This window comes from Oreochromis aureus, linkage group 15 (genome assembly GCF_013358895.1).
Source record: "Oreochromis aureus strain Israel breed Guangdong linkage group 15, ZZ_aureus, whole genome shotgun sequence".
NCBI classification, from domain to species: domain Eukaryota; kingdom Metazoa; phylum Chordata; class Actinopteri; order Cichliformes; family Cichlidae; genus Oreochromis; species Oreochromis aureus.
The window spans coordinates 8,819,636-8,835,394 of NC_052956.1; the positions used below are offsets into that span (position 1 = coordinate 8,819,636).

A 15,759-nucleotide genomic window follows, 5' to 3' on the forward strand; every position below is an offset into this window, starting at 1 on the left:
AAATAGCACTGTCAACGGAGGTGTTAGCTCACAGAATTGGGAACCTGGCTTGATCTGGTTTAGGGGGGGGAAAGGGGTCACAGACAGGAAGAATATTGTTTGGTGTTATCATCTTGGTGGGTGTGCTGGCACATGAAACAAGTAAAGAAAGACATTGGCATTTGTTGTTTGCGGACCTGGCTGCCATGGCTGGTTCGAAGCACCCAAAGTAACAAGGCACAACAAGGACTGAGAAGAGCAAGCTTTGCTGTTCAAATCCTCTTGCTGTGTTTTGTGGCTCTCGGACGATGTGGTGTTTGGAAGGTAACCTAACAGAAACTGTCCTGTGCGAGGGATTTCTCTGTGACCTTGTTTATGGTATAAAGTGTGGCAGCCTGAATGCTACACGAAATAGTATACTTCCTCCTCCCGCTTAAACCTGTGTGTAGCTTAGCTCTTGAGACCCGTGTATAATTGAAAGAAAACAAGAAAAATACATAAAACGTAAAATCCGCTTATTATCTGGCTTCTAGCTAATCATTGTTACTAGTTACAGAATGTGACAAAGTGGTGATTGCTCTGTAGAAATATGTAAAATATACTGCATGTTCTATAAAAATCCAGAATTGTACATATAGACTCTTTGTAATTACTTTAACTGTCATTACTAGGGATGCACCAACGTATTGAACACTGGTATCAGTAGCAGCCTTGTCAACTAATATCGGCGTATCTGCTAAAAGAATTATCTTTACCAGTTGGAGTGGTCAATATTCATCTGTTCTGTGATGACTAAGTGAAAAAAATTAGTATAGATATCTTTGACTCTCTGGCATAAAAGTGATAATAAATAACAACAACGTGGAAAACATTGGTATCGCCATTAACGATCAGTGCATCCCTAGCCATTATTATGCTTATTTTAATGACACGGTTACGCAGGCGTAAATATTCTGCGTCACACGTCAAGCACCACTAAATGAAATGCAGCCCAGTTGTACATAATCTTGTTTATGACTCTATATAATACTGTCGTTCCACACACAACCACACATGCACACAAAAATGAATGAGTCACAGTGTATTTGCACCTGATTTGGACATGTGTCCATGTCTGGAAAAGGTCAGCAGTGTTTAGAAAGGATGCACTATATGCCAGGCAGCCAACTACCACAAAAAACTGCCCCTACGCCCGTTAATCACAATGAATAATCATTCCCATGGAGGAAATGAATAAATAAAAATGTGCAAACCATAATTTAGTGGTACAGTCCCAGCCGAGGAGTCGTCTAGGATGCAGTATGTTAAGGAAAAAAATGGAGACCCTTGAGGACATGCCTGGAGATGAGAACTGCATTGAGACACCCCTGAGTCAGCTGGTTCAGTGGTCTTGTTTTGTTGGTCCTGAGGAACCCCTGTATTGGCTGATTTAAGTGTTTTTTTTAATTGTTTTTTAGATTTTTTTAGTTTAACAATACTTATTATTCATTATTTACTTATTAATGAACTATTAACATGGCTGTTCATTCACTACAACATAGAGGAACTATACTCTGGCTACTGTGGTAAACAGTGAACGAGTTGGTTATTTGCATACACATGTATATCTATACATATGGTGTGTTGGATGTTTGCTCCAGCCTAGCTGACCCAACAGCTCTCAATTACTCAGGGCTGAACAGCGCTTTTACGCTGAAGGGTGGCAGACCCTGGATGTTGAAGCTCTTGGTCATGGCAGTGTACCTCATTGCATGTTCTCATGTCAGGATCTCAGTTTGTTTCAGCCTCAACTACGCTGTTCAGTTACCAGAGAGTGTGAGAGTGTTTTCACAGGAGTGCACCAAGGCCCAGCACTGCAGAGACAAGGAAGAGGGCGGAGCAGCAACCAAGGATGGAGCCGAACAATCGGCAGGAGAACAGAATCGTGGGAAAGGGCTGGGGACACACACGCACCCACAACCGTTCAAGCATACTTGATAACACTTCAGTACACGCTGGGCCAAACATTCACCTTTTCACACGATCATTCAAGGAATCATACGTAACTTCAATCAGGCCCTTTGCCACGATCTGCCCTCGTGTTCTTTTCCAACCCTGGCAAAAACCCTCTTTCACCTTTAGCCCTGAGTCACATGGTGTCTGCCTTTTACAGTACGATGTTAGCAGGCACGTGAGGCCACAGCAAAGCAGAAAGCCAGTGAGCCAGGGGAAAAAGGAATCTCTGTGTTGCATAGAGCTCTTGGGCATCCCTTGTTGGGTGCATTTGTACTAATGCCTCATACTAAAGTCATGCCAAACACTACAATGTAAAAAACACACATTATATACGTATTCAGATGAGTCATCGAGTAAATAGATACAATTGAAGTATGAAAAGCATTCTTTTTTTTCTCATGAATCGTAGCCCTCTCTGGAAATGTTAGTCGAGCTCCTTTGACTTCGAAGGATCACTGCGTTCACTTCTTCGAGTGAATTCAGTGTTCGTCCCTTGGGTATCGGTTTTGGAGAGCTCCTGCAGATTCAGCAGGAGATGTATTTAAGTGTATAATTGCTGTACAGCAGGCCTTTAGATGGCACACGTTTTGCACAGACTCATTCAACTGGTTCGGGGGGGGGGCAGAATAAATTGGAAAGACAGTACTGTAAGATACGATTTGGCTTTGTTTCAACTGCGCTATAGCAGGTGTCAGCACAGTTGCCCTGTACACCCATATAAGAGCATCATCGTTTTTAGGGCACACTGATGTTGAGGAGTATATACCTTTTAACATGGCGATGTTAAAAAAGTGTGGTCTGGCAAAATATAAAGCTATGTCAGTAACTATCAATGTGGACACAAATATGCACTGAAGTATAATAGCACAGAAATATCTTCTCAGACCTCTTTTTTTTCTTCCAATAACTTATTACAGGACTTTGCAGCTGATAAGTGTGCATTACCTAAACCATTTTTTTAAATATAAAAACAACATAGGGAGGTTGAAAAAGGATTCAAAAGGGAATGGTGGAGGATTCCTTGAAGGCTGTCTCTGCACTTTGCTCCTTCCCTCTTTGTTAAACACCTCTAATCTTTTTTGTGTTTGGAATGTTTTTCGAATGTTTTTCATATGATTTTCTACTTCCTCACAAATTTAGAAAATGTTGTGCTCATTTCTACTACAGTCCCTTCGTTGTGTTTTGTTATCCCAAGTGCTGTCACAACCATATGGGAAAAAAAATACAATTATAAGTTAAGGCATGCTGTTAGAGCTTGCCTCCACTGGAGGGCAGTCTGTACTATAAAAATGGATTGTGTGGGTAAAACTGATTGAAGGTCAGTGTGCTTCATTTTTCTTCCATGCAGGCTGTAGTTTCGATTTGAAATTTGTAACAAAAGTAGCATAGCCGGGACGCTCTTGTGCCATATAAGCTTGCAGAAGGGAGATATATTCAGAACTGTTTCTTTTGGACAAATTTTTGATTGTGTGCATCGTTAGAATTTACAGAATCATTAAAGGAATTTTAGGCTGAGGACTTCGTAAACATTATCATATAGTTCAATGAGTTACATAAAGAATGGTGGTAAATGTGGGGATATGCAAAGACCTGCCCCCTCTGAGACTCTCCTCCATCATTCCCAGCAGGCTTTGCGCAAGTCCCAGGGACATACAGTATGCCCTTCACAAGTATTCACAGATTCAATCACCAATACAGTATAATGCATTAAACACATTTCATAATGAAACATTCATATGTTATCTACACTCTCATACATAATCCCCCTCTATCAGTGTAGAGAGATTTGTTTATATCACATAACATATTTTAGGTTCATAATTTTCTCTCTGTACTGTATGTTTATTTCCAAAAATAAATCATGACTGTGTGTTTAGACTGTCTTAACAGATTTCCGGTTGACAAAACACACATCTCCTGCAGGAAATTGAGTGACCACGGATGAGAGAAGGAAAGAGTCGAAATGCGGGATGGAAAGAGATCATATCTGGAGAGAAGGAAAGGGGAGAAGTGAAAGAAAAAAAGAGCATGTTTATCATAATGTGGACGAGGGGATGAGAGAGCTGTGGGAGAAGCCTTCAGAGGGAGGATTCATACTGCAGGAGTTCATAAAGAAGTGGACCGTCCCTGTACCTGATGCCCACCGCATTAGGGCTAACATACTGCAGCACATTTATGGTCCTGCGCAGGCGCCGATCCACAAAGTGCGCATCCCAGGCTGGGTAACGTTTTCTGGGCATGTCTATCTTGATGAGTGGACCCTCAGGTCGGATGGGCCTACCAGCTGCATCCACAGGCTCTGTGGACCTCACCTGGAAAACTGGAAGGCAGGTGTCCGTGGCTGTTTCGTCGGACTCCACATGTTCCCCTGCCAGACCCCGTGTTGGAGTGGCCTGGGAGCCACGGGGCCCTGGTGTGGGAGCCATCGGCTCAGCTTCAGGGGGTAACGGAAGGCCCCACAACAGCTCAGCACAGCAGGAGCTGGCCAGCACCCTCAGTCGGGGGCCCATGGGGTGTAGGACCCCGTAGTAGAGAACCATACAGGCCACACCTGAGGCAAAGCACAGGAAGACGCCGCAGAGGGCAAAAGAGGCATAGGCGTCAGTGGTGGCTGGGTCGCGATACGCATACCAAAGGGAGCTGAGGATGGCATTTTCTAACAGTACTACTGTGTAATAGGCCACCATTCTGTACCGTGTCCGGCCCTCTCGTACATTGAACCAACAGAAGACATAGACCACGCCCACCACCATGTTGAACAGTACCTCCTCCCACTTGGACATGCAGAAATCAGTGCCGCCATGGATGACCCAGAAAGCCATGGCACACCAATGGAGCACCACAAAAATGCCAAAGTAGATGTGGAAAACAGAGGCAAAGAGGGCAAAGGAGAGCACCCGTGAAGAGATGGTAAAAAGGCGCCAGAACAGATGCACCAGGGCACCTCTGTAACTCATGCTCTTCTTGTCGTCACGTGAATCACGCAGAAGCTTGTGGTAAGAGGCTAGCACCCACGCCAGGGACAGGAGGGAGGACACGGCAGAAAGACCTAGAGAAAATGAAAGGAGAGAGGAAACAAAAGCAGAGGAACGCTAAGAATTAAAAAGATACTGACACCTACTGACAGATGGTTCTAAAAACATCCGAGAGAAGTTTCCAGTTTCATCTTTAAGCATGAATCATAACCTGAAGATTTATGGGTTTATCCTGGACTTGCTGCTGTTCCTAGCAAACAGTATGTTTTATTACATCCAAAGCAATCCATCACATTTTTTGAAAGGCATGTTATTACCAGGATGATCCCACGTCATCCAGTCAACACAGTCTCCGTTTAGTGCACCAATTCAGTTTCCTTAAGACATATATAATTGTACAGACAGCAGATATGTCAGAGCAGTAACCTGCTGCATGAAAAATGATAGAGTATTATCTGCAGAGCAGAAACATGCTGCCTCTCTGCAAACGTATTGATGCCGTTTCTAAAGACACCCCAGTGGAGAAGGGTATCACTTGTATGATTGAATTGCCTTCCTTGGGGAACTGTATTCCAAGAGAAAACTAGAATTGCAAAAGAGGTTTCAGTAACAAGAGTGGTGAGTGTTGGAAACCTGATACAAGTGGTGAAGACTGCTGGTAATGCTAAATAAGCTGATATGTGAACTCCACAAAAAATGGACTGTCGCGTGGAGATTATGGAGACCTCAGTACGAGTTTGATGCATAACACACAAAAAAGAAAATGTCTTGAACTGTCAACAAAATGTCAGAATCAAATGTTCCTCATGCACAGCCTTAGAGAAGCCCTTACACTGCAGCCACTCAGTCTTGTTGCTCTGGATCATGATGCAGAGCTGCAGCACCAGCTGAGGGGCGCTTTCTAAGAAAGTCTCCAGCAGCCGCAACATGTTGACATCGGCATACTCGTACATCATAGCCCAGTAAAAACGCCGCTGGTTCTCCTTCTGCCGGTGGCTTTGAATGCCGAGGTACATCGTGCGGATGTATCTGCAGAGAGAGAGAGAGAGGGGTGGAGGAGGCGAAGAATTAGACAGTTCCAGCGTTCGAGTCTTTTACAGCTTACACAATAATAAATACTTTACACTATTTATGCAAAACAGGCAAAAATGTAAGTATGAAATCACTTTTTTTGACCACACTAGAGGGCATTCTTAGCAGCATTAAAAAAGGGAAACATATCCACATGCTTTACCAGCGATATATTGATGAGTTCTGTGGCTCAAGCTAACTTTTGCAGTGCGCTGTAGAGTTAAAACTGATAAAACAGAAAAAAAACCAAGAAGGAAAATAACCATGGTAACCTATCCTAACAGTCTAAGAAATTCATTGCTCATTTTATTAGGCACAACTGTGACATCTAATACAACACAATCCAATACAACATTAATACAACTTTATGAAGTTCCTTCATTTTCAGTTTTTGTAGATATGATAGTTTGGTTTTTATTATTGAGGTCATATTGGGTTTATATTTATATTACACAGAGAATATGTTAATGGGGTGGACCCAATATCACGAACACATTTAAATATAACGCAGGTAAGAACCGCTCACTGTGATCTAATAATAAACAAAGTAGTGTTATCACTTTTTGACAATTACAGCAAAAAATAGAATTACAGGTGCATCTTAATAAATTTTTGGGTGACTATGCTATATATCCAACTGTGTAATCACATAATCAGCTCTTAATGGGGAAAATTCAATTTTCAGATTGCTAACAGTTTAAGTAGACTTTAATGGTTCAAATATTTAATGGATCTTGCAAAACCTTGTGAATTTTGAGTGATAAAATTGTGATAAAACAAATACAGGCTTGAAATCAAACAAAAAGTATGATTTGTAGCATAGATGGAGCTCTTTCTAAAGCAGAAAAAAACACCACTGGTATGACCACATTGAAAACGCACGATCGTCTCTCTGGCCTCTGAAGGTGCGGTGATCAAACTTGTTATTAAAGTAGGACACGGATAGTAAGCAAGGCAATAATAATAAGACTCATATTGTCAGCTGGTGCAGTGGCTACTTTCATGACTGAAGGGGTTTCATAATGGTGAAGTGACTCTGATGAAGCCGGAGAATTAGGTAACGCAGCTGAGATGTGGCAGCTAAGTGAATCTCACTTCTGGTGCAATCAAAGCTGTACCACTCTCCATACCGTGCCACGTTCAAATTATAATGGGACTTCAGAAAGTTTTCCAAGTTCAGGTCTGTATGAGCTCACTGTGATCCCTATTGTGGTCAGGAACGTCTCACAACATGCTTAAAAATCCTCTTTGGAAATATCAATCCACCCAACAGAACAAAAAAAAAATGTAAAACAACAAAATCAAAGCAGGGCTGTTTCTTCTTTCTAGAGAAAACTGTTATCATAAATGACTATGACAGTTATAGTGGTTTATAGTTATCTTAACAGTCACTTCCTCTATTGCATATTGGGTGGTAGCTGCAGGGTCTATCTGCCTGAGCTGGCAGAGTGGCCAGATAAATCCAGCACTTGATGTGAAGGCAGTCAACCGAGGACAATAGTGTAGCAAGGACAGAAATAGACTAGACAGTAGCACTCCCCAAAACAAACAGAGAACCAAAGGATCTAAATGCAGCTCCTAAAAGTGAGACCCAAATTCACTGCAGCGTAACAAACACAACCAGAAAATGCTTATGAGTGGTTTTCAGCATAATTAGCTTTTGCATTTGGGTACTGGGTAAGAGATTACTGTTTAATTTGAAATGCGGCTGAGAACAGTGCACTGTAAAGAATGCATTTGTCAAATAGAGTCTGACTGATTTTGGTCACTGTTTTGAAGGAGATTCCTCCTTACCATAAAACTCCAATTAAGACAGAAGACTTTCAGTTAAATGTGAGAACACTTAATATACATATGGTACATAATTACTTGTGCTCAAGCTGTAATTGATGACCTCTATATATGCTTTGTTTCCGTGGAATGACAATATGATTATCCTCCAACATAAGGATCTATGTAGTGTAGCAAAATGAGGGTGTAGATACACAGCTTTATATCTCAGGATAGGGGTCTTTGGCCCATCAAATGTAGCAATGTAGCAATATTTTAACATTTTCTTCAGTAAAACCTGACTTCTTAGTAAACTTCTTGACTCATTCTTTCACTACATGACACAGTTTCCATTGTTTTCAGGTCTTGCTGTTATGACACAGCATAATCACCGTCGTACTGTAGGTGAGCTACAGCCATCCCAAATTCTGCTGCAATTGTATGGCCAGTACTTTGTTATATTACCTTATTCCACTTTATAAATCTGACATATGTACATGACATTAGACAGCTGATAATGCTACACTATTTAATCTGCAAAGAGGAGATAAGGAGGAGTTCAGTATGCATATTATGCATATTAAAACCAGTGTATCTACATTACCATAACTTTTAGAAATGTCTGATTTTTCTGCTATTTTTGATCTTTTAAAAACTAAAATATTAGGAATATTTAATAATATTTAGTTATTTATACCCCAATAAACAAAACTTTTAATTATATAGTAAAATATAAGTGTCAGCGCAGGAAAAAAAATCTTAATCTGCAGACTTTAGACTCTAGCTGTATAATGAGGTACATGTTCATGGTTTAACAGTAGGTTTCATACTGTCATTGGCAGAATTGAAAATGTGGTTGATAAATAGAATAAAAATGGCATAAAACATACATAACCATGAAATACGCATACAGTATAAAGTTTTTGAACTTACTGTAATAGATATGTTCTGTTCTTAAAGTTGTTATATAAAGCCCTTCCATGCAGTGGGATTGCATGGAGTAATGTAAAGCAGAGCTAGATCTGGCTTGGCAAGGAAATTAGGAGCGCAGGGATGAAGGTTTTTCTCAGGACAGTGGATAAGAGGAACAACAGAGGGGCAAAATGGGCAAGTTTTTTGGCATCAATAGCTCTGGGCTGCAAGAGGCACCATTATATTCAGAGGTAAAGGCTGGCATTCCGTGACATTTTCTGTGAGACTGGTAAATGTCAGATGGAACAAGTCAACCCCACTCCCTCACTAATGACATGCCACAGAGACCTACACAGGCCCTTTGTCTCCATCCCCCAGTTTCCATTAGCCTGTGTTCCACTGATACGTCTCACTAGTTTGTAGTGCCACCATCAGAAACAGTAATCTTCATGGCCATCATAGCTTGTGCACTTAAAAAAATCTAGAAATGAGCAGCTGTGGTTAGCCACAGCAGTGTTTTGAGCTAAATGCTACGGCCAGCATGCTAACATGAGTGAAATAATGCTAGCAGGCTGATGCTAAACAGGGTCACCATCACAATTGAGCATTAGCACTTTAATACTATTGGCACTAGTCATTAATGTTGTGGTTTTCCTTTTTTTTGTGAGACATATTGTGGTACCACAGTGGTGCAGTGATTAGCACTATCAGCAAGACTCCGCTGGAGCCTCCCTGTGTTGGGTTTACTTGTCTGCGTGGGTTCTCTCCAGGTGACCTGGCTTCCTCCTACAGTCCAAAGACATGCATATTAGGTTAACTAGCGATTTTAAATGGGCAACAAGTTTGAGTGCTTGTCTGTCTCTCTGTTTTAGCCCTGCAATGGACTGCCAGCCGTCCAGTCAGTGTTGCCAACTCCTCAGTAAGGAAAATCGCTATTGGTTGTCCTAAAAGTCGCTAGAAGTCGCTAAATGAAGTCATCACCTAATTTGCATAATTGGTCATGCTAATATAATTGTAACCTATGTTGTTGGAGAGAGAAATAACATCGTGGAAGAGACATAAAGTGAGTAAAAACGTCCTAAATGCATTTAGAGTTTATTTAGAACTACAAATTAAATTTCTTTTAGCAATTATTGTTTTTTTTAATGTCACAATTCCAACCCTGCTCCTTTACCCGGGCTTGGACCGGCAAAAGTGATCCGAAATAGGCACTCTGGTGGAGTTACTTTGTGTGTGTGTGTTTATAAGTAGTTTTAAACCTTGTGATCCACAAAACAGCATAAGAGTAAAAGAGTAAAAGAAGAACTGACTGTGTTACAGCACCCGCTGCTTGTTGAGAGTAAAAGCGATACGCGCTTTCACGTCTTTTTTTAGCGACTTTTTTAAGAAAAAAAGTCGCTAGGGGGTCTGAAAACTCGCTAAATATAGCGACAAAGTCGCTAAGTTGGCAACACTGCGTCCAGTATGTACCCCACATCTTGCACTGTGACAGCTGGGGTAGGTTCCTGGCTAAAAATGGAGGTCAAAACTCCAATCCCTGAGAAACAGCTTAATTAAGCATGCTAGTTGAGCTTCAAAAAAAAAACAAAAACAAAGAACAAAACTGAATTTCAATAGCATTCTTCATAGGTATTGACATAATTCACTAATAAACATTATGTGTGAGTTCAATAAGGAATATCTGTATTCACTTCACTTCTTTACAACGCTTCCTTTATTTTGTACTGTTAAACTTAATACTGACATTTTTGTAGTCCAATCATTTTCTTTCCCACATTCTGTGATACAATCAGCCTCTGTTCTACGTACTTTAAATATCAGTACGTATCTGTCATTCTGCCTTTCAGACTATGCACACAACCCTCCTCCTCCCCATCTCTGCCTCGCCCTGGCCACTCAGAAGCTAATTGCCAAATTGTATATTAATGGAATTCTATCTCAGTGTTCAGTTCTTCAGAATGAGCCCTCCTTTTTCAATTGTTATAAATCTCTATATTGGTGCAGTAACCAACAAGGCAACAACGCTTTACAATGACAGAGCTATCCCCAAAACACAATTTAAAATGCACAGTAATGGCAACTTGTTGGTTTGTAATACGACAAGCTCCTTACTGCTTACCTCAATATTATTATTATTATTAATACTAATAATAATAATGATAATAATAGTAGTAGTAGTAGGAGGAGGAGGAGTAATACTAATACATCAAAAGAACTGCCATGGATGGATAGCACTGTATTTTAAAAGTGATATGATTGCAGTTTTTGAAAAATGACCAAAACTGAGAAAAATCTGGGTCAACAAAACAAAACATGTCAAAGAGAATATTTAATGAAAAGGTTAAAAAAAAGTATGACACATTTTAATGCCCGAGGACAACAGTTGACAGGTGACGAAGTACAGGTAGAAATAATTACTTAGAGCAGACACTCACAGGGGTGAGAAAACAAAGAAAAAGGGGAAGCAAAAATGTTAAAAGAAAGTGATTATCTAACTAAACTAAGTGACTTTAAAAATTAAAGATTGGACCTATAAAAAGCCACAGACAGGATGTGTAGGAAACAAAGAAATGGAAGAAAAACTACAATAATGGGACGGGAACTAAAAAGAAACTAAATGACAATATTCTAGCCCTCAATTTATTTTTAGACTGCTTCAGCACGTATACCTAAAGACATAAAACTAAATGACACCTGTCATTTACTCTCGTCTGCTGTTTTCTTTTCTCATAATAAACTTTGTTAGTTCATACTGCTTTGGATTCAGCAAAAAAACTTGTTGAGTTAAACACTTTGGGTTTCAGGGCTGTCAGAAAAATCCAAGCTCACTTCATCATGTATCCAACACACACACACACACACACACACACACACACACACACACACACACACACACACACACACACACACACACACACACACACACACACACACACACACACACACACAAACACATAGCACGTTCCCTCCCTACAATCTCACACACATCCTGCGATTGTGATGCATACTGTTAACACTCCCACTGTGCCTTTTCAGATGTAGTAACACACAAACGTCTTCTGAGAAATAAGCGCATGCATACACACAAAGATGGAAACATGATTGTGCACACATACTTGTCACCGCGGTAGGTAATAGGGGGGGGATTTCCTTTCTTTTTCCAGGCACATTTGTCAGACGGATCCATCTCTGCCCCTCTCTCCTCGTCCCCTCCCCTCCCCGACCCTCTCTCCACTTAGGCTGGGGTACTCCTCGAGTCCCTGATGCGTTTTCCTCTCCCCTCCTTTCCCTTTTAGGTCCATAGCTCCTCTACAGGGCTCCTCATGAATTATTTGTGGCGAGATCATAGCGATCACTCATGGCTCGTTAGGCAGCGTACGCATGGCCTAACAGCTCGATGCGATGCCGGGGTCATGTTCCAAGACCAGCTGTCTGCTATTGCTGTCAGAGTGCAGGCAGCCATTAAAAGCTCCCATCACCATGGCACATTGCACCCATGTATACAATCACAACCACGAGGTCTTTCTACCTTTTAAATATACTAACCAAAGCAAGACGGGAGCGCTAAAGGACAAATCCGGACATTGAACTGTATTATTTGTATGACATCTTGAGATCAGAACATGAGCTGCATTAAGAGATGGGTGGAATGACAAACTCACACCATGTGGAAGACTTGGCTACGTTTTTCCTCCTTCTCCTCCAAAGTCATTGACCACTGAGTCATCCAACCACCCTTACACTAATCTCTCGAGAGTGCAGTTAAAAGGATCACACACAAACACACACGCACCTTGCCAAGTTTAACAGCATCTGTCTTCTCAGTCATGCTCGTGGGAAGGCTCAGCAGCTCAGGCTGTATTCATATCTTGTCATAGGCTGATTCATAAGACAATCACAAGCAGCATGAAGCAGAGCTCATGCATCAGCTGAAACAGGTGGGAATCTTGCAGAACACTAAGCACAGGGGACATGTAACATACGCAAGGTCTGTGGGTATATAAAAAAGTGTGTGTGTGTGTGTCTAAGGTGGAGGCAATGCCAGCTGCAATGAGTCACACCCTGAGTCACTCCATGGGGCTGCACATCGACTCTCAATGAGGTTTAAACCTCCTTTATCAGAGAGTTTTACACCTCTATCCCTCTGGCTTGATATCTTTACTTTTTATGCCTTTATCTCTTTTCAGAACACTTATACACTTTCTTCTGGGATGGGATTAAGTTTTCTTCTGTTCTAGGCAAAGTGGTTATAACACGTACTACTTCTTCCAGCACCAGCCTTCATGAATTTAACTGTAGAAAACATCCCATTGCGAGTCCATACTTTCACAATATACCACAACCTTGAAAATTCAGTGTATGTTAAGACCTGTTATAACAGCCTCAGTAAAACTCTCGAATAGCACTTGCAACAATTAATTAATAATTAATTTATTAATTAGCCGACTGACAGAAAATGAACAAGCCTAATCACTGTACTCACTAATTATTATTACATAAAAATGGTCTTTAAAAAAAAAGAAAAAAGAAAAAAATGCCAGACACTGGAGTTTTTTGAAAGGAAGATTTACTGATTTTTTTTTTCTCTTTTTCCATTTCAGGCTTGCAGAAGGTGCTGGAGGTAATCCCAGCTGTTATAGGGTGAGAGGCACTGTACACCCAGGTCACCAGCCTGTCACACCACTACTACAGAGAGACAGACAGCCATGTCACTCACATTCACACCTACAGCCAACTTAAATTCACCGATTGACCTGAAAGTACCTGCAGAGAAGCCACACAGGCAGAGAGAGAACATGCAAACGTCACACAGAAAGGTCCCAATAGATTCAAAGCGCTTAAAATAAAAAGGTCTTTAGACTAAACTACAAACTAAAACTAAACTAAAACTTGGTTTTGGATGATGGTGATGTTGTTTACTCTTAGGCAAAAAAAGTACTATAACATAACAATTAATTTATTGTTCAGTTTATCTCTTTCAGCTTGTACATCGTTCTGGCCTGTCTAACTTTACTGGACAACCTTTCCACTCATACAGAAAACAGAATATTGTAACTGAAGGATGGCGGGTCAAGGAGTCAAAGTCACACACAGACTTTCACAGAATTTTCACGTGTGTGTGTGTGTGTGTATATATATATATGTATGTGTGTGCAAAAAAAATTGTGGGCCTCATTATGAACACACATACCAACACTAACTCCAGTAAAATCGTTTTGGGAATGCACAAAGTGATGTAACACACACACAATCTCTTCTTTACCGCAGTCACATACCGTATGTAAGCACAGGGATGGATGCTTCTGTCTTGCACAACATCTCACGGAGATGTCAGCAGGGGCAACAAACAGATAGCTGTCTATGTATGATTGGCTACATAGCATTAGCATTACTTTAGTCAAGCATCAGAAGTAATGCTTGACTTCCGAAGGAAAACATTATACTTTCAGTCCACCAGTGAGGTCAGCACGGGTCTACTCATTGCTCAAGGACATTTAAGGAGGCCGTGTTATGAATCAGTCAGTTTTCTTTTTCTTTTTGCCCTTTCCAGTCAATGGAAGTGTCACAACTCTGGCAGGAGCTTAACAGTGATGTCAGTGTTGTGTTATTCATCAGTTGCCAATTTGTAGCATGCCAGTGAAAACTGTTACAGCAAACATCTCTTCTAGTCAACATTTTAGCTTCCAGTAGGGAAAAAAGAAAAGGGGTCAAAATGTTGTTTTTTTTAAAATGTTAACATTTCCAGCACTTATAGGATTTTTGCACTTTCCAGAAACACTTTGTGGTTCAGTGCGGCTCAACTTTAACAGCATACACTGATCCTATATCAGATATGTATTTATCCTCCTTAGGGTGAAGAATAGCTCTGGATGAAAAGCTGGTAGAGTTTAGATCTGAGTCCCAGAGCCAGATCCACTTACATACAAACACACACCGATGTGTGACCAGTGACTTCGGGTGATTCTGACACTGAGAGGTGCTGGAATTTTGAATGGAGACCAGGTTGACATGATGCAAGCTGAAAGCGATGGGGAGCGGCAGGCTGAGATGCGAGACGCTTTGTCAACTCTGCTCCGCCTTGTCAGTTCTTAGAGTTTCTAATGGTTAACCAGCTCTGACGTTTCGACTAAATGTTATCGCTGTAATTGTAACACGTCTCACACACACACTATGTTTCATGCAGTCCGTTTGTGATTTACGAGGAATTTCTTTGATTTTCCGTTGAATTCATTTTGTTGGATCAGAACTGGCTTTATTTGTCTGAGTTTAGTCATGAAACTGAAGACAAAAACAGGGGGCGCTCACAACAAATCATTCTTACTGGTTTTTCAGTCCAGTGAGACCAAATGTTCAGCATCCAGCAATGGCCACCACCATCATATCTGTCATTCATTATTAGAAGTATTGAAACCTGGCAATAAATTCTCAACAAACTTTACGTGACGGCTACATAAAGTCCAGTTCTAACAGTAATATAATCAATTCGAGCTCTTTGTTTTTGTATCTGGATTAATTAGCCAACAAAATATTTAACAATACAGTTACTTGTTGTAAATTACAGAAAGTTTGTGTTTTACCATTATGGCATGTAGCCTCACGGTTAACTCTGGGTTTTCTATACTGCAAAGGTAGATCACTTTTTAATGAGATGCATCGCCATGGTAACTAATGCTACAAACCTAGTTCCAGATTAGAGGTCAGCACTAAATCACCACCTACTGACCAATCAGTGCTCCAGAAAATACCATTACCATTCATCCATGGATACGATACCATCCATACCTGGATCATCCCTTGGACCTCTGGGCGTGAAGTTTTTAAATAGCAACTTATGTCTTTGTCTTTCCCTGATAACCATCAGTAATAAATATATATACTTTTCCTATTAGCTCCAAACTATTTTACAACAATATTATTAGTCTATAAAAATTGAACAGGACATGTACACTGTACTTGCTGAACTTATATCATATTTGCACACAAACATATGATAACACAAATATAAATATTCACAAAAGTGTATATTGGAATACAGTTTTTATATTTAATCTTTACT

At 40.6% G+C, this 15,759-nt stretch overlaps 1 protein-coding gene across 1 annotated transcript in view; it reads right to left on the bottom strand.

The window, feature by feature from the left end:
- Positions 1 to 3,855: 3,855 nt before the first annotated feature.
- xkr6b (XK, Kell blood group complex subunit-related family, member 6b) overlaps positions 3,856 to 15,759 on the bottom strand; it is a 61,734-nt gene continuing 49,830 nt past the window's right edge. The window contains exons 2-3 of the mRNA XM_031731949.2: positions 5,782 to 5,978; positions 3,856 to 5,023 (exon numbers count right to left, since the gene is read on the bottom strand). Of these exons, the coding sequence (XP_031587809.1) occupies positions 4,053 to 5,023; positions 5,782 to 5,978 (1,168 nt within the window). The 3' untranslated portion in view covers positions 3,856 to 4,052. The remainder of the gene's footprint in view (positions 5,024 to 5,781; positions 5,979 to 15,759) is intronic.